The 17,865-nt window shown below is 58.2% G+C and overlaps 1 protein-coding gene across 18 annotated transcripts in view; it reads right to left on the reverse strand.

Moving 5' to 3' along the window:
* MAD1L1 (mitotic arrest deficient 1 like 1) overlaps nt 1-17,865 on the reverse strand; it is a 283,031-nt gene that overhangs the window by 247,989 nt on the left and 17,177 nt on the right. For 17 of the 18 annotated variants that reach the window (XM_081552512.1, XM_081552522.1, XM_081552510.1 and 14 more), the window contains one exon: nt 17,254-17,315. In XM_081552512.1, the coding sequence (XP_081408638.1) occupies nt 17,254-17,315 (62 nt within the window). Of the gene's footprint in view, nt 1-412; nt 525-17,253; nt 17,316-17,865 lie in introns of those variants that run through there. The other variant, XM_081552524.1, reaches the window with a different exon arrangement.

Consider the following 17,865-nt stretch of genomic DNA (forward strand, 5'->3'; position numbering starts at 1 on the left):
GACGTACAGGCCCAGAGATGGCTTCACTGGTAAATCCCATCAAACGTTTAATTAAGAAATAATGCCTATTATATATAAACTCTTCTAAGAAAAGAGGAAATCCTTACCAACTTATTTCATGAAGCCAAAATTACCCTGATGCCAAAACCAGATAAAGATATTACAAGAAAACTATAAAGCAATACTCAAGAACAGAGAAGCAAAAAAACTTAATGAAATACTAGCATATCAAAAGAATAATACACCACGATCAAGGAGGGGGGTTTATCCCTGGAATGCAAGGTCGGTTAAGCACTGGAAAAACCTCATCGTCATCCCAACAGATGTATAAAAAGCATCTGATAATATTCAAAACTCATTCATAATTTTAAAACAAAAACTCTCAGCAGAGAATGAAATCAAACATCCTTACCCTGAGAAGCAGCATCCCAAGAACCTAAAACCAACGTCACACTTGATGACCAGAACCGAAGACTTTCCCCAGGCAAGGCTGCAGCCTCATCACTTCGATTTAAAACTGCACTGGAGGAGCTGGTGAGTGCAGCAGGGCAGGAAGGAAGACACGCAAGATGACTGAGTAACGGAGCGAATGCAATGGAGCAGGTGGAAAGGGAAGACCTGTGCCACCAGCCCCCCAAGAGGCGGAGGGCGGGGGTCCAGGCCTGGGCTGGGGCCTCTGCAGGCTGGGCGCTCTGCAGCAGCTGTCACGGTCCAATAACCCTCCCTGGGGAAACAGCCCAGAGGCTGAATCAGGGGCCACAGTAAGACCCTCGCAAGCTTCAGAGTGCACACATTAAACACTTTCATTCAGAATTTTAGGCTAAAACATTTGTAAAATTGCTTTTCATAAACACATGAATTTTTCTGTGCCATCACAACTAAAATTGCTCTTTTTAACCATTAGTATAATCCCTTTCTAACTTGGTCATCCAAATAAACATGCAGTGGAACACAGCTTCTGACGTGGCTCCCAAGGACCCCCCTCCTGGGGTTCACCCTCTGCAGCCCCCTCCCCCAGCACGGACCGCGCTGTCGGCCTTGCTCCTGGTAAGGTGAGCGTGGTACAGGCGGGACAGCCCCTCTGTGACCGGGGCAGAGAGCAGGGCCGCCCCCTCCACACCAACCAGGCAAGGCCAGCGGCCCCTCGGTCCTGCTGACGGGTTGTCCATGGAGGGTCCCCGCGGCAGGGGACAGCAGGCCTCGGGCCAACAGCCGCCAGGCAGAGTCCCGCCCACGTGCGAGTGAGTGAGGAGGCGGAGCCTTGCACTGCGGCCTTGAGGAGTGTGTGGCCTCGTGAGAGATCCAGAGTCCTATCCAGATTGATGACCCACAGAGACTCGAGACAACAAGGTCTTGGGGGCAGAGTCTGCTGCACGGCAACAGGTAACTAATGCGTCTCCACCACCTCCCATCTCCTCCAAGACCCCGGGAGGTGGGTAGAATCAGCTCCATCCTGCAGAAGAGGAGCTCAGCTAAGGAAGTGGCTTCACCAGAGACAGCCTGTAATCTGTGAACCGGCTCCTCCCCACACACTGCCACCCTCTCCATGACGACCTGAAGCGGTTTCTAAGAGGTCAAGTTGAAAACAGTCCAGCAAATGTGATCCTGGTGTTTATCAGGCTCCACCGCAGCCCCCTACAGAAACCCTTTAACCCCCAACCCATCACCAAGACACAGTGCAAAGCCCCAAGCCTCTGCTCCTAATGGACTCATCATAAAGTGCCTACAAGGCAAGTTCTCCCACTATGAACCAGAGCAAAAACCGAAACAAATGTCCTTTAAAAAGCCTGGACCTTCCCCCACCCCTCCCTGGCGTGTCCAGCCCAGGCCTCCTGCTCAACGTACCCTTCAAGCCCCCAGGGCTTGACTGTAATTCAGACACAGAGACAAGACTGAAGATTGTTCCCAAGAGCCCCCCGCATGCGGAAGAGCCTGAGGACAGGAGGACCCAGGACACACACGAGGCCAGAGAGGAGCGCGTGGCGAGGATGGGAGCTGCGGGAGGCTGGCAGATGGTGCGGCCAAGACACAGGCCGCCCGTGCTCCCTAACCAAGCTGCACACGCGTCGTCTTCAAATACAGCTCACTGGGCCCAGGTGGCGCTTTTAAAATCAGGAAATTTCATATAAAAATCTGAGTTCTCAGTTTCTCTTAAAGATCTGGACACACATCCTTGCCGGGTGGCCGTCAGCTGGGGTTCAGCAGGACGGACCCAGCAGCAGCTCAGTCACCCTGGCTCATGCCTTTTACGCGGTCCCCTTCCTGGTACCCACGAAGCACGGACCACTAATGGAAACAGAACAGAGGGAAGGGCAAGACCGTGAGGGAGTGTGAGTGACCCGGAGCACCTGCAGATCAGGACGGCCAGGGAATCTGCCAGCCACACGGTCGTCAGAAAGTCCACAGAGGCGGTGTGGCTCCGACGCAGCACAGGAAATGATCTCCCCTGGAAGGCGGCGTCTCTCCAACAATGAGGAGTGGCCCTCTGGAAACCCCACGCCTACTTCCAGGTGGTCACAGCGAGCAAGTTTATTCTCCCTTTTATTAATAACACCCCTGTAACACAGAATTAGGATGAAGGCAGCTTATTAATTATAAATCCATATTTGGGGCTGAAAGGGGGACCCCCTGAGACTACAATCATTATCCCCTCCTCCCACGCTCCTCCTCAAAGATAAGAGCTTTGAATCCAGGAGCCGAGGAAAGGCTATCAACTATGAAACTGGTAGATTAGCGAAGGGCGGGATGAAAAGGAGACTGAGGGCAGAGTCACTGGGAACCGATTCTCCGGGGAGTCAAGTCGGAAACAAATCCCTCCCGAGGAAGCGGGAGAAGAAAGGCAGCTTTTCTCCCCACCTGCCTCTGCCCCGACACCAACGTCACGCCCCAAGCAAACGACAGAAAGGATGCCATTAATAAATTTATTTCAACTTTCTTTTCAATGGTGCTGAGAAGTATATGCAAATCCATCCGTAATTAGGTTTAAAAATTCCATTTCATGGAATAATCAGACTTCAAAAAACTCAATTTTAGTTTTAATCAGATTTTAACAAGGATATTAAGTCCATTTCATTTAGAAAAAGGAAAACTGTGAATTTAACACAAAATGTATTCAAGCTTAGCCCTGGGAGATAATTAAATAAAATTAATTTGGCAAGGGCTGTCAGTAAATGGAAGTACTCGGAGCCGTGTTCATGCTCTTGATGGAAACAAAAGCAACTCCTTCCTGTCCGGACAGACAGGGAGCGGCAGCCTGCTCCACGGTCTGGGTCCGGGCCCAGAGGGCCTCGGAAGGCGGGGACGGGAGAGCCCTGGACATCACTGCAGGGCCTGAGTCTGTACTTTCCCTCCTGAAGCTGGACCCCAGGTCCGACCCAGCAGGCTCACCTGCCCGGCCACCAAGGAGTGAGACAAGGAACGCCCAGTCCAAGTCTGACAGTCAGGGCTTCCCACCCTGGGCCAGGCGAGGCCAATCCCCCTCAGCCCCCAAAACAAGGGAACACGGAGCTCGGTCCCGGAGCAACGATGGCGCTTGGCGTTCTTGGCAACCTCTCCAGCTGGGCATCTGCCCCACTCAACTGCTCAGCAAGCATCTGCTGGAAGGAGCAGATGTGACCACTGCACCCAGTCCTGGGAACTCAGCCACCAGGAAGAGGGAAGACAGAAAGGAGGCCCCCCACACCCCGCCACAGGCCCTGGGAATGAACCAACCAGGGCTTGCTCCAGAACTCCGACCTGGAGGAGCCCCATCCTGCAGGCATCTCCCACCCTGAGCGAGAGCTCGGGCCCAGTGTCAGAGGCCAGCAGGGCAGGTGCTGCCCCCGTGATGCAGGAGCCCGAATCTACACCAGGACCACTTCTAACAACTGCCCCAAACAAGGTCACATCCCGGGCCAGATTCTCCCAAACCAGAAAAGAGGAAAGAAAGTTATCCCACGCCCCTGCATGAGCAGAAAGCCACATGGAAAACAGAAGCTGCAGGGAAAGAAGCAAGCAGGGCTCTGGGCCAGTTCTTTATTTTTTTTTTTATTTTTTATTTTTTGGGCCAGTTCTTTAAACCAAATGGCCAGGAATGGACCTTAAGGCAGGGCTCAGCACACTGTGGCCTTCAGGTCAAACCCAGCTGCCATCTGTTTTAAACAATAGAGTTCTCCTAGAAGATGGCCACACCTACTCACTCACACACCACAAGGCAGCTTTCCCACTGGATAACCTCGAGTTCTGTTTTGTCCTGGACCACCCTAGTTTAAGCACGAGGAGTCCCACATTCCAGGCCAAAAGGGAGGGCTGGTCACCCTATCCTGTGTCACAAAGACAGAGCTAAATACTTACTACAGAGACTTCATGGACCACAAAGCCTTACATGTTTACTACCTGGCCCTTAACAGAAAAAAAGAAAAAAAAATTGCCAGCCACTGCTATAAATCCACCATCACAGGTACTGACTGTATAATTGTGAAAACTCCAGTCTACTAACTGGATAAGACAACAGAAAGTACATTCTCTGTTACCAACTCTGCATTTGAAGACTCACGCTTTGGTAACTTGGTAGTGACCCCTAGGGGACATCTCCAGTGCTGCAACCAAGCTCTAGTAAACAATAAAAACGCCCCAACCAAGGGAAACACCACAGCAGCTTCCAGTGCCTCTTCGCAACTAAGCCTAATCCTCCCACCGGTAGATCTGGAGAGACTGTGGGTCTAGTTCCAGACAGCTACATAAAGTGAATGCTGCAAAAAGCAAGCGCCGTGAACGCCTTGGTTTCCCAGTGAACGTAAGTTATGTTCACACCACGGTGTGGTCTATTAAGTGTGCATCACATCTAAAACCACAGCGCACCTGCCTCCCTGAAAAAACAACGCTGTTGGATAAACGGTGCCAAAAGAGTTGCTTGACACAGGGTTTCCACAAACCTTCAATTTGTAAAAATGCAGTATCTGCAACACAGAGCAAAGCAATGCGTGATAAAATGAGGTGTGCCTGTGTAAGAGAAGATAGAAAATGAGCTCTGATGACAGGAGCCTACTCCAAACCCAACACACAACTTACCCAGCCCAGATAAGCGTGACATCTGACTTCTGTAACGACAGCCTAACAGGAGGCGCCTAAGTGCAGTCAACTCTAGCGACACAGAGCAGGCAGAGCCAGGAAGAGCAAGAGGGAGATGGAACGCTGTCTAAATGTCCTCCACACAGACCCACAAACCGCGGAGATGCAAACCATGGCGCTCTGACGAGACCGAAGGAGGGAAAAGCCTCCGGCCGTGCTGTGGGAGGGCTGTGTGGTTCCACCAAGCTGAAGAGCAGTTGGCCACCTTTCTGACTCAGCCACCTTCACGAGCAAGACAGGACTGTGCTGTTGCCTCGGAAGTTAACCATTCCTCTCCCGAGCGACCACCGTCTTCCTTCACCCCGCACCCCAGAGGGTCAGCCTGAGCAAAGGCAGAGGTCGGTCCCCAGCACCCCACCCCAGCCTGCAGGCCGGCAGGACCTCCGAGCCCCAATGCACTGGGAGCCATCAGGTCTGAAAGAGCCACGATCAGCCACGGGCTTCCTGCCCGCTCTGGGCCGAGCACTGCTTGGGCCAAATGGGTGGGCAGCTCCCCAGCAGAAGTCTGAGTGCCAGCAGCAGGCGGACAGGCTCACAAAGGCACAGGCTCCAGCTGCAGGCACCATGTGGCCAGCCAGATGGACCGAGGTCACGCAGGGCAGAGCCCACCCACAGGCCAGGACCAGCCAAGCAGCCCCACAAAGGCACCAGACACTGGGCGACTTTGGCCACGAGCCCTCACGTCGTCTGCTCCCTCCTCTGCCGAGCGGAGGAAGCAGCAGCTGCCTCGTCCATGGCACCGGGCGAAGGGCGCACAGGACCTGCATGCACGGGCATGGAGAGCCCCTGGCAGCTCTCCTTGGATGAGCCACTGTGTTGGCACGGATGAGGCCCTGCTCTAAAGACCCTCTTCAGAGTGGAGACTATCTTCAAGCAGACAAGGTTCGGGGCCTTTCGTCAGCCTCCAATTTCCAGACAGGGAAAACGTCTGGCCTTCTACCCACCAGTATCGTTCAAGTCCAGCAAAGCTACAGCTGAGGTTCGTCTCCAACTAAGCTGAACACTCCCTGAAAATGCTGCTATCTCTGTGTCCTCTACTCAGACCCAGCTTCGCCTCCCCGGGGCCAGAGGCTCCCCTCCAGGGTCACTGTTACAAGCCTCTGTCTGTGTCCTGTGAGCACAAAGCTGCAGGTGAGACTCAGATCCGCGGTGGCCAGCAAACAGCAGGTCCTCAACGCAGAGTGCGAGGGAGGAACACCTGCCTGCCTGTTCCCAAAGTCACCACGCTCTCAACAGGCGATGGATGGGTCAGGAGGACGGGCACCGACCCGAAGAGCACCCAGAAGCACAGATGGAAAGAAACTGGCCTCGACCAGGAGACACCGTCACAAGTTCCGAGACCTCCAGGCAGGAGAGCCGCCCCCCAACTGTCCACCACAGAACGACGCACACAATCCTCTGCCTGTGGGTAGATGCCCCACCAAACCCTACGGGGCGCCCTCGCCCGGCGGGAAACACCCCCGCCGTCCTGGCACTGCGGGGCTTGGGAGCCTGCAAACGCCTCAGACAGCAGCCAGGCGGGGCCCAGCCAAGGACGGAGGCCTCTCTAGGCGACAGCGGGGAGGAGGGGGGTCCACCTGTCAACGGCAGGAGGAAGCCCAAACTCCACAGCGTGTCCCAAACCCCTTCAGGATGCGATCCCTGCCACACACCCCTGCCCACGCTAGAACTGCCTGGGACGAGCGACTCCTGAGCACCCCCAGTCTCCGGCTGGTACGCGGCTGCACGGGCCACTTCCCGGAGCAGGCCGGGGGCGTCCCCGTATCGGCTCTAATAGACCTGAGCCTGCTCACAAGCCCCCTCCTGCAGCCACAGCCCAGGGTGGGGCGCGCTGCAGGAGGGTTCGCAGGGTGGAGGGTGGAGGGTGGAGGGAAGGAGGGAAGGAAGGAGGGAGGGAGGGAAGGAGGGAGGGAGGGAAGGAGGGAGGGAGGGAGGGAGGGAGGGAGGGAGGGAAGGAGGGAGGGAGGGAAGGAGGGAGGGAGGCAGGCAGGCAGGAAGGCAGGCAGGTGGCTAGGAGGCTGGGCAGGCCTTGCCGCCAGACTGAGCCCACCCACTGCCGCTCAGGCCCGGCCCCTCCCCTCCCCGCAGGAAGCCTCAGGTTTTCAACCCAACACAGCACCTCAGGCACCAGCTGCCAGCGGCCCCGAGGTAGAGCGAGGTAGAGCGGGAAGCCCTGGCCCCCGGACCCCACCGTGGCAGGGACTGAGGGCACGGTGCTCTGCACTCCCCTCCGGTCGAGCTGGACACCGCCCCCAGGTCGCTGAGGACGAAGCGGGCGCAGCGGGGCTGCTCCACCTCCTCGGAGCCGCCTCGCAGGAAGGGGGAGTGCTCAGCAGAGACCCCCATGGCGCCCTCCCCCACTGCTCCCCTCAGCCCAGCCTGGTCCCGAAGGCTTCCTGCAGGACCCGCGTGGGCTCAGAGGCTCACGTGTGGGGAGGGGGCTCCCCTCACTGATGGGGCAGAGGGGACCGGGCGGCACTCTCCCCGCACCCCCGGGGATGCCACCCGTGAGGTCAGGGACAAGGAGAGAGACGGGTCAAGCTCTGCTCACCAAGCTGCTGAGCGGCAGCACTTGAATCCCCAGCACCTCAGGGGCTGCGAGGGTGGAAGAAAGAAGGTGACGGTAACTTCCACCAACTTTTATCGGCGAAATCTCCAAACCTGTCCAGGGGCCACCTGGCAGTGTAACGACCCTCCGGGGCCTCCCAGGGGCCAAGTCGTCCAGGTCCTGCTGTCTGGTTTCATTTGACCCTCCACCCCAACCTTTGTAACGTATGTTTCACCTCAGAACTTGACCTGAACTCCCCCTGACAGGATGCTGGCCCATCAGGGACACACGACGTCCCCGGCTCCCTAGCAGGTCCCACCAGTCCCCTCCCAAACAACCCTCAATGACAACTTCAGGCAACTGCCAGGCTGAGTGTTTTCATTTTCTGTGGGGTGTTTTCCAGGCTTAAGATTAGTTCTCCGTGTCCGAGAACAATTTTAAACTGCCAGCGGCCTGCTTTCCCCCACTGACGTCCCTCCCCTGCGCATGTCTCGGATGAAGCCTCGTGAAGGGGGACAGCCCCGCCCGACTCAGCTCAGCCCAGCGCCCCGGGCCCCTCTCGCCCCGGGCCCCTCTCGCCCCGACGTCCCCCGTGCGGCACGCTGGCCTCCGCTGCACTCAGGACAAGCGAGGCCCCAACAGCTGCAGTCATGGCCACCGTGAGGCCAGGGGTCAGCTCGCACCAGTGAGGGTCCGGCAGCCCCAGTGCCAGCTTGAGCAGCGCCGAGGCTCCTGTCCCCAGACGTGGGGTTATGGAGAATCTCCCAGGCACTGCCAGGGGCCCCAGGCCAGCCAAGCAGCCACCTGGGGCAGGTGACAGGGCCCAGGCATCTCCTCGGACGCGTCCCACCCACCCTCCCCTCCTGCCCGATGGCAGCCTCCACGCTGACAGGTCTGCACACAGGCACCCCCTGTGCGTTCATGAAGCCGACCTGAGTCCTCTGTCGGGCTGGAGAGGGAAGACACCCCGCAGAAGAGTGACGTGCTCTCCTCGCGGCTCCCCACAAGCGAGGAGGGGACGGTATGTACCAGGTCTCTCTGGCACCTTCTGCTCCCGAGTCAGGGTGACGACAGAGCAGGAAGGAAGCCTGCCAGGCACACCTGTGCCCTCTCTCCCCAAGCCCCAGGGTGCAGCGGGATCTGTGCCAAGGCAGCGGGGTCCCTGTTGCTCTCTCCTCAGAGCCCCCCCACCTCCCTCCACCAGGCAGCTGAGCGCTCCACCGTCTGACAGCCAAGCCCGCCCTCCAGGCAAGCCCCATCGCTGCCTGAGTGACAGTCTGCTCTCAAACCCTGAGGCCCAGACCAGGAGCTGCCCACCCCGCACCCCCAAACACTCGGTATCCCCAAGAGCGCAATACGGAAACACCTTCCAAAGGCCCATCACAGCACTGAGGTCTGGAGCGCTGGACACAAACCGTGGGCCACAGCCCCCAGCCACACACCAGGGATGGCCCGGAGACAAACGCCCCTGCCACCTGCACTCGGTGGCCACCTCCTGCCAAACCCGAGAGCACGAGCCCAGGCACGGTCCCGGGGCGAGAGCCCAGCGCCCCACCGAGGACGCCGTGCCACAGTCTGCAGACAGCCAGCCCTCAACGGCCCCACGAGCTGAGGAGAGGAGCCAGGTCTCCCTCAGGGTCCCCCAAGCCGAGGGGCTGCCCAGCTTCCTCCCTGGGGCTGCTTCACTGGTGACCGTCTCAGGGGCCAAGAAGGGAAGGAAGACACAGCCGTTCCTTCTCAGGTGCCTCGGTCACGGCACCGAGAAGAGCCAGCCTCCACGTCCCCGCGACGGGCGTGGGCCATCACATCACAGCCGGCGGCCCCTGGGGGGCTGCCCACTGGCCCCCATGCCAGCTGTGCCCCAGCTCCCTAGGACGGAGAGATGAGGACAGACGGTCAGCCCAAGGGCCAGCCTGGGCCAAGAGAGGGGCCGACATGGGGCATGCCCGACAGGCCCAGGGATACAAGGCACCTTAGAGCAGAGGTCCAGGCCCCTCACCGAAGGGGACAGAGCTCTCCAAGGCCCCACATCCCCCACGAGACACAGGGGCAAAAGGAGCCAGGGACCAGAGCCCTGCCTGGGGCAGAGGGTCCCCAGGGAGAGCCGCCCACTCAGGACAACCACCACCCACCGCCCGGGCACACCCAAGACAGGCCGGGGAAGGACCTTGTGGTCCCGCCACCGGGAGACTGCGGGGCAGCGACTCCAACTGCAGAGGGTGCTACCCGGCCTCCGCCCCGGACTCCCAGCAGCACCGCACTGGTTCCACCGCTGCCGGCACCCGGACTCTTCCCATCGCTCCACCTCCCTTCTCATCCTCAGGACACTCCCATCTGCCAACGGACACATCCCCTCAGACAGTTCACCCAAGGCAACAGCCAGAGCCTACATGCTGCTGAGGCTGGTACACAGTGGGCCCAGCACCCAGCACTTGAACTGGCCAGGCGCCATCCCGCCCCCACTGGGTGGGGCCCAGGCAGTGTGTCAGAGCTCCCTTTGTGCGGCCGCTTGAACGAGAACAGAACTCCTGAGACAGGGAGCTCAGGAGCCTGCAGGACAGCAGAGAACAGCAGGAAGAAGCGCTGGAGAAAAGCCAGACCACCAGGTTCATCAACAGCCACCCCCGCAGCCCTGGGTGCAGGGGCCTCTTGTTTAAACGATCATTTCACTTCCTCTCTACAGTCATGAACCTGTTCTCTGCATGCAACTCAGGAGCAAGGGCCCTGCCTCAAAGCCTGCCTGCTTCAGAGGCCCAAGAGCCGCCACTTGGATCTTTCACCACTGACGAAGGTCAGGCCACTCCTTGAGCCCATCCCTGGCCTCCAGCCGGTCTTGGAGCATCCGAGCCAGGTCCCCAGGCAGCCAGCCACCCAGGGGAAGGGGGCACCAGGCTCCAGGAGGAGTAGGCCTGGGGCACTGACTGACCCTGGACTCGGGAAACTGAGGCGGAGCTGCACAGGAGGAGAGTTTCAGCTTCTGACACAAACAACAGCGGCCGTGGGAAAGGTTGGCGGGGCACATGGCTGCCTGCAGCTGACCCCCAGGAGGCCCTGGACAACTGCATAGGCCTCTCCCCACAGCCTCAGAGCTGACAGCCAAGGTTCTCCGGGGAAAGCCCAGGTGCCTCTCACTGTTCCCAGAAGCGCCCCCACCCCGCCCCGCCCCGAGACACTGGCTTTCTAAGGCCGGGCAGGCCCTCAGGGATGTCCCAGAGGGAGTGTGCAGCCCCCAGCCCCTCCTCACGTTCTGTCCTCTCAGGACACCCCCCACTCTGTCCAGTGACCTTGGCACCCACCAGGGAGGGGCCTGGGTCCTCCCGCAGCCCCAGGAGGCCCGCGGGCATGATTGGCCCTCAGCAAGCCTCTGCCAGGTCCGACCCTGCTGGGACACCACAGCTGCCTCCGCATCCCCCCAGAGCAAGCCCCTGGGAACCCAGCACAGGCTGACCTGGTCTAAACCCTTTTACCGCCTGGCTTTAGATTGTCGCTTCACGTGAACTTAAAAGGAGGCACAGAAGAGGAGGAGCCGTATCTACAAAGACGGGAGAGAAGCCCCCAGGGTGCTTCCAGAGCCAAGTGAGCAGCAGAGAAGCACAGGTCCGCTTGCTTCCCTGGGCACAGGCTGCTGTACTGCCTGGGGGAGCACACGGGGCAGTGCCCCCAGAAGAGCCAGGAAGAGCTGCTTCTGGAGAGCGCTCCTCTCCCACGTTCCCTGCAGCGCTGCAAAGCCCAGAGCCGGGGAGACAGGGCCGTGCCCAGCTGGGTCTCCATCAGCGCTTCCCGGCCGGCTCAGACCCCACGGAACAGAACAGCTTCTTTTCCCGTGGGGGTGAGCGAGCCTGTCAGGGCCTGTCTACACCTCGCTGCACAGTGCAGCAGGCAGACGCTGGGAGGCCCCCACAGGGCTGCAGCTGAGAGGGTGAGCGCCGTCAGGACGCTCTCCACTACACTCCTCCGGCTCCCGCCAGGCGCGCTGCGCACAGCGCCAGGGCTCTGCCACGGCAGCCGGGCGCCAAAGGGCGCCCCGCCCACGTCACGCAAACCACAGACCTGCCGCACAAGGCTGCCGCGATGTCATCACTCATCACCAAGCGTTCACGAAATGCGCCTCGGATCTGGACACGGAGGCTCTAAAGGCAGAAGCCCCTGGGTCACAAGTCAGAAGCCTGAGGACAACCAGAAGAGAAAACACAACTTCCAAGGCTGAAAGAGGCTGAGGACCCAGCCACCCACAGCGAGTAAACCCACGGGAACGGCTGCTGTCGGCCACCACGGGCAGGTGAAGCACTAGGATCGGTTCAGGAGCCCCCGGCCTCTGCCTGCACCCTCTGGGGGAGGAAGCCCACAGCTCTGGGGAGGCAGGGGCCTGGGAGCTAACACCTCACAGACGCATAGGCCTGAGGGCGAATCAAACATGGTTCAACGCCCTCTGCAGACCTAGGATTCCTGAGAACAGCTGGGAACGCATGAGAGAATGAATGAACCAAGAATAAACAGGAACTCGGCAGAGACTCGTGAGGCATCAGCTTGCAGGACCACAAGGGGCCCAGCTCACGAGCACCCAGAAGGCCTAAGCTTCCTCCTTCCATCTTCTCTCCAACTTCTAAAGAAAGCCCCACCAAGACCAATCAAACAACCGAGACGGCCGACAGTCGAGCCAGCTCCCCAGGCGGCCACAGCACTTCCTGTATTGATCAGCCCAGCACCCAGGTAACTGGAAATCGGGAACACAGTCACCAGGGTAATAACCGTGTCCAAGCTGGTCGCTAGGACTGTTCTTAGGAGGAGATTGTGCACGCCCCCGTGCCGGCCTCCTAACTGGCCTCACACATCAGGGGAACGGCACCCAGGCCTTGTCACCTGGCCAGCCCACAAATGCTTCTGGGAAATGTCCAGATCAGCACTCGTCAGCTCCCAGCTTCGCTCCAGATGATGGGTCAGCAGTTTTGGGGGTGCAGCTGCCAGGCTTCAGAGCCAACAAGCCCACCCACCCTTCTGAGTCCCTGGTGCCAGCGGCCCTGTGCCCGCCACTCCATCACACCTGTGCGCACCCTGGCAGGTACTGTGCCCTCCCAGCCTGACTGAAACCGGGCCAGACTCAGGCACAGAAGGGCGGAGACGGAGCCAAAGCGCAGCAGCTCCCTGGCCGCAAGCGAGCCGTTTCCTCTATGAGATGAGACGCCTGGCGGCAGGGGGGCTCAACAGGCATCCGTGCAGTCCAGTGAGGATCCCCCACAAGAAGAACTGCTAAGATGCTTCTGAAAGCCCGGCCACTGCACTCCTGCTCCCCCTCCACTGTGACTTCACTTTCCATCTCTGTTAGAACCTTTGAACACACGCGGCCCCAGGCGACCGACGATGCTCTCACACTGTGACAGAAAGGTCAGGTACACGCTTGGAGGGCAATTCGGTCAAACACATGTATCTTTTAGAGTAAAAAACTACTGCTAAGAATTTGTCCAACCAAAATAACACTGCTTATTGGCAGGGAAAATAACCCCACTGGAAACAGCCTGATGGCCGTCAGCAGGGGAACCAAGTCCATCAGAATCCACGCACGGCTCGGACACCGTGGAGACCCTGACAACAATGCAGGAGGCCAATCTGTGTCGGTGCACAGACACTGTCAGAAATCAAGCGAAAAAAGCAAGCCTGCAGCGTGACAGTGTAGAATGAGCACCTCTTGGGAGGGGGCAGGGAAGACATAAAGAGCTTATATGACAAACAAAACATTTCTTCTCCTATTTTTTAAATTCTGCACCCACTAATCTCACCGTGGTAATCATTCCATGAGATGCATAAGCCCAACCACTATGCTGTACGTCTTAAACTTGTACGGTGCTATTTGTTGATGATATCGAAATAAAACTGGAAGAAAAAAAAGCTCATACGTACACACAGCATTTCTGGAAAATCGCATAGGAATTCATCAGCTTTTGCCCAGAAAGACTGACGAGGGTGAGAGCCGTATCACCCAGCTGCCCTACCCTGGAGGCAGCCCTCAATCCTGCTCTGAGAATGGCAGCCCTGGGCACAACTAGGGCACCAGGCAGTCACACAGGGCAAGCCTGGAGGGCTGCCTGGAAGGGGGGGGGGGGTGAAGACCACGTCCACCTTCCTCTTCTGGGGTTTACATGAAGTTACCTGACCTTCTGCAGCCCACATCTGGCTTCCACGGTGACACTCCTGCAGCCTTGCTCCGAGTCCCCAAGACCCAGACAAGCTGAAAGAGTCTGGGCTAGTGCCAGCTGCCCATGGGCCTTAGATAAACTCAAGAAACGAGTCTGTTCCCAGAATGAAGGCTTTACACAGCACCCCGTCCACTCCCGACTCCGGGTCAGGCAGGTGCCCGCTGCGGGCTGGGAGCAGGCTTTCACTGGGACCTGAACTTGTGGTCTGTGCTAGCGACACCGAGCAGCTTTCATGTCTTTATTCACCACACATCTTCTCAAAGTTATCTGTTCAAAGCCTTTCACCCATTTTTTAAATCTGGTTATCTTATCAATTTGAAAGAATTTTATTCTGCATTTTGGATAAAAGTCCTCAGTCAGACACATATATTGGAAATACTTTCTCACACTCAACGTTTTACCTTATTTTTTTCTTAACAGTGTTTTTTGAAAGCAAAAGTTTGTAATTTTGATGAAGTCTAACTTATCAATTTTCTTCCACGTGTGTCTTGCTATTTGTGTCCTAAGAACTCTTCACCAAACCCACGCTTCCAGCCGTCTGTTTCTACCCTTACGTCTATCCCCACTGAACTCCTCAGTGGACAGTGTGAGGTGTCCGTGTCTGTGCAGACTCCCTGTAGTCCCAGCACCATCTGCTGAAAGACTCTCTCCCACTGAATTATCTGTCTCCTTTGACCGAAATCAATTGACTGAGTTTTTAGACTATTCCTGAGCATTCTATTCTGCCCCATTGATTTACTCCACACCATGACCACCCTTCCTGATTAACGCTGCTCACGGGGAGCTTGCAGTCAGCCTCTGGAAGCCCTCTGACATGCTCTTTCGAAGCCTGACAGCCGTTTCAGGTCCTTTCCATTTCTACAGAAATTTTAGAATCAGTTTGTCAGTTTCTCCCAGAAACGCCTCCTGGGGCTGACTGGGATTGCGCTGAACCTATGAATCATCTCCACAATGCTAAGACGGTATCTGTCTGCACTGACTTACACTGCTACCAGTTCGTGTTCTCTCAGCCACATCTTAGTTTCCAGTGCACAGATCCCATAAACTCAGCTGGTTAAATGCATCCCTGAGTACATCACAGACACTTCACAGGGTGTCCCTGTTCAGCACCTTCAAATCACCTGCCGGACCACACTCCCGAGGAAAGCGGCTCAGCGCCTCACAGACCTTCACCACCTTCACTCCCTCCATCCAACCCACAAGGCCCTGGGACAAGGACATCCAGACCCCAGAGGCACCCACCCTCCTCACCCCAGCACCCCCAACTGCACAGGCCCCACCTCCTCCATGCACGGCATTTCCTCACACCCTCCAAGTCCTGAGGCCAGCCTGCCCCTGACTCACATGACCCGTGTGCTGGAGACAAGGGTCAGACAAGGCCAAGAGTGGACAAGCTTGTCTGGCAGGTAAGGGCACTCAGCTCAACAGGCTTCCCTACAGGTTTGCATGGGCTGGCCCGCCAGCCCGCTCTATCCTCCCAGCCGTTATCTCTGGGTCCTCGGGATTTAACAAACCTCAGAACAGGAAGAGGGTGGCCAATGTCATGCTGTGTGGAACCTTCTCAATTCCTAACCTCTGCGAGGCCACAGAGCCCTCTGAGAACCTGAGAGAAGCCACAGCCCATCCAGAGCAGAGCCCACATGGAGAACACTCGGTCTGAAGCACCAGAAGCTCAGACTCCAGGGCTGAGAGCGTCTTGCAGAGGCGAGCTGACAGCGGGGTGGCTGTGGGACAGTCAGCAGTGGCCGCCTGGCCACCCAAAGGCAGGCAAGAGCGGTCAGACCACAAGCCCCAGTCGCAGCACCCGGCCCCTGGTAGCACAGCAGCGGGCCATCCGGAGCTGCAGGCGGCCAGTCCCGAGGCCGCAGGGAGCCAGGATCCCCGAGGGGGGTACGCCCCCTAGTGGTGGCAACTCTCAGAAGCCCAAGGAGCCCGGACAGCAGCCGGGCCTGGGGTCACAACAGGCCCCAAACCAGCACAACTGTGGCCACGCTTTCACCTAAAGACCCAACAGACTCGTGCCCACCCAGCCAAAGCGCCTCCCAGGCCCTCAAGCTGCTGCTAGCAGCACAACGGCTGGACTCCAATGTCTACCGTCCACCAGAGCTAACTGACCATGCTTGGGAGACGTGGGTCCTTGAACCAGCCTGCAGAATCTCACTTCCACTTGCAAATCTGTGCTTTTGTGGGGAGATAACAAGTTTCAGATTCTGAAGAGCACGACCCTGTGGTAAGAAGCCCACATTCCAGAAAACTCTTCCATTTACAGATGTGGAAACTAAGGCATAAGAAACCCCACAACATGTGGAGTCAGACAGATGACTAGACACAGTTTAACAGATCAGGCGCTCAAACACTCCACAGCTGGTATCACAGGCATGAGCGGGCACAAGACAGCAGCCCCGAGCTTGCTCCTCCGACGCCAGCCTCCCTGGGAGCGGGTGGGAAGCTCCTGAGCCCAGAGAGCAGGAGCAATTGCAGACAAGAGGCCCCACTGGGCCAGCCCACGTGAGCCGGGCTCTTCAGGTGGAGATCAGGAGGGAACAGCAGCCTGGCCTGGCCTCCGAGACCCAGCGAGGCAGAGAGAAGACAGCGGGGCATCTTCGAGTGACAGGCACTGGGGCCCACAGTGCACTGGGACCGGCAGCTCTCAGAGCAGCAGGCAGAGGGTGTGATCCAGGGCAGCCCCTCGCAGTCTTGGCGCAGCGTCCAAGAGCAGCAGGAGAGGCACAGGGAAGAGCTCGTCTTCAGCTCACACAAGCAGACAATCGGAAGGCCCCTTAACCACCACAGGGCCCGGGAGCCAAGGACCGATCCTAAACCATCAACCTCCCAGCCCTGCGCCCGCGGCAGAATCGGTCTGTGTGGGCCGAGAAGGAGCCCAGGGGCTGAGGGACAGCAGTAGAGCAACCCCAGTAGGGGCAGGGGCCCAGGAGGATGGGCCGCAGTGGAGGTGGGAAGACACCCGCCGAGAGCCAGCCCTTGGCATCCAGCAGCCCCGTCCGCCACTCACCTATGGGGTCAGCTCGACAGACTCGCTAAGACTGCTGCAGAAGCCTGATGGCAAACAACCCACCGTTACTGCTTTCCTTTTCCACCCCTAAAGACTCAGCGTATTCCAACTGTTACAACCACCTAAAAGGAATTACTTCCCCTCCACAAAACAACTACTTCCTCAGTATAAATATAAACAGTCCTTTAAGAAAGCCCAACACTGCTGGGCCAGTACCTGCTGGCCCTGGAGAGCGTCCTCGGCAGGGGGAGTCACCCAGCTCCATCCCTTTGAGCCTCAGCAGCCGCAGGCGGGGCCTCTGCCGGAGGGACCTGGGGCACAGGCTCACCCGCCAAGGCTGCCACCCGTGAGGACTGAAGGCGCTGACTGCAGCCTTGGCACCCTCCACCTACCTGATGCTCAAGCCGGTGGTCTGGTCCAGCCTCTCCCAGCTCTGCAGCTTCGTCAAGAGCCTCTGAAAAGACAGGGAGGGAGACCCCTCAGAGCTCTGTGCCCAGTGTCTCCACCCAGGGACGCCCTGAGCCTGCCGCCGCCCCCCTCCACAGCACATCACACCCTCCCCACCGTGCACACTCGATCCAGACAGAACAGCGTCACAGGAAACGGACAGTCACGACGACATCACGGCCCCGGTCCTCCACAACTGCCTGCCCTATCTCCAAAACGCGACACGCTCCCAGGCTGCTTCCCAACTGCTGAAGCCACACTGAGTGCTTAGCACCTCACTCACACCGGCCATAAATGGGGAGGCTCCTAGCAGGCTAGAAGGACCGTGGGCTGGGGGCTGAGAGAGCCTCCCAGACGGTCCTGCAGTAACAGCCTGCGCCCCAGGAAGCAGACCCCGGGCACTGCAGGCCCCCACTGCCTCCTCCATCCTCCAGGTGCTCCTCAGGACGCTCAGCCCCAATCCCACCCCCAAAACACACACACACAGAGCAGGCTGGGGCCATTAGTTCAGCTCAGTCGCTCAGTCACGTCCAACTCTTTGCAACCCCACAGACGGC

Source organism: Giraffa tippelskirchi, chromosome 13 (assembly GCF_054371585.1).
Source record: "Giraffa tippelskirchi isolate mGirTip1 chromosome 13, T2T-mGirTip1v1.2.pri, whole genome shotgun sequence".
NCBI lineage: Eukaryota > Metazoa > Chordata > Mammalia > Artiodactyla > Giraffidae > Giraffa > Giraffa tippelskirchi.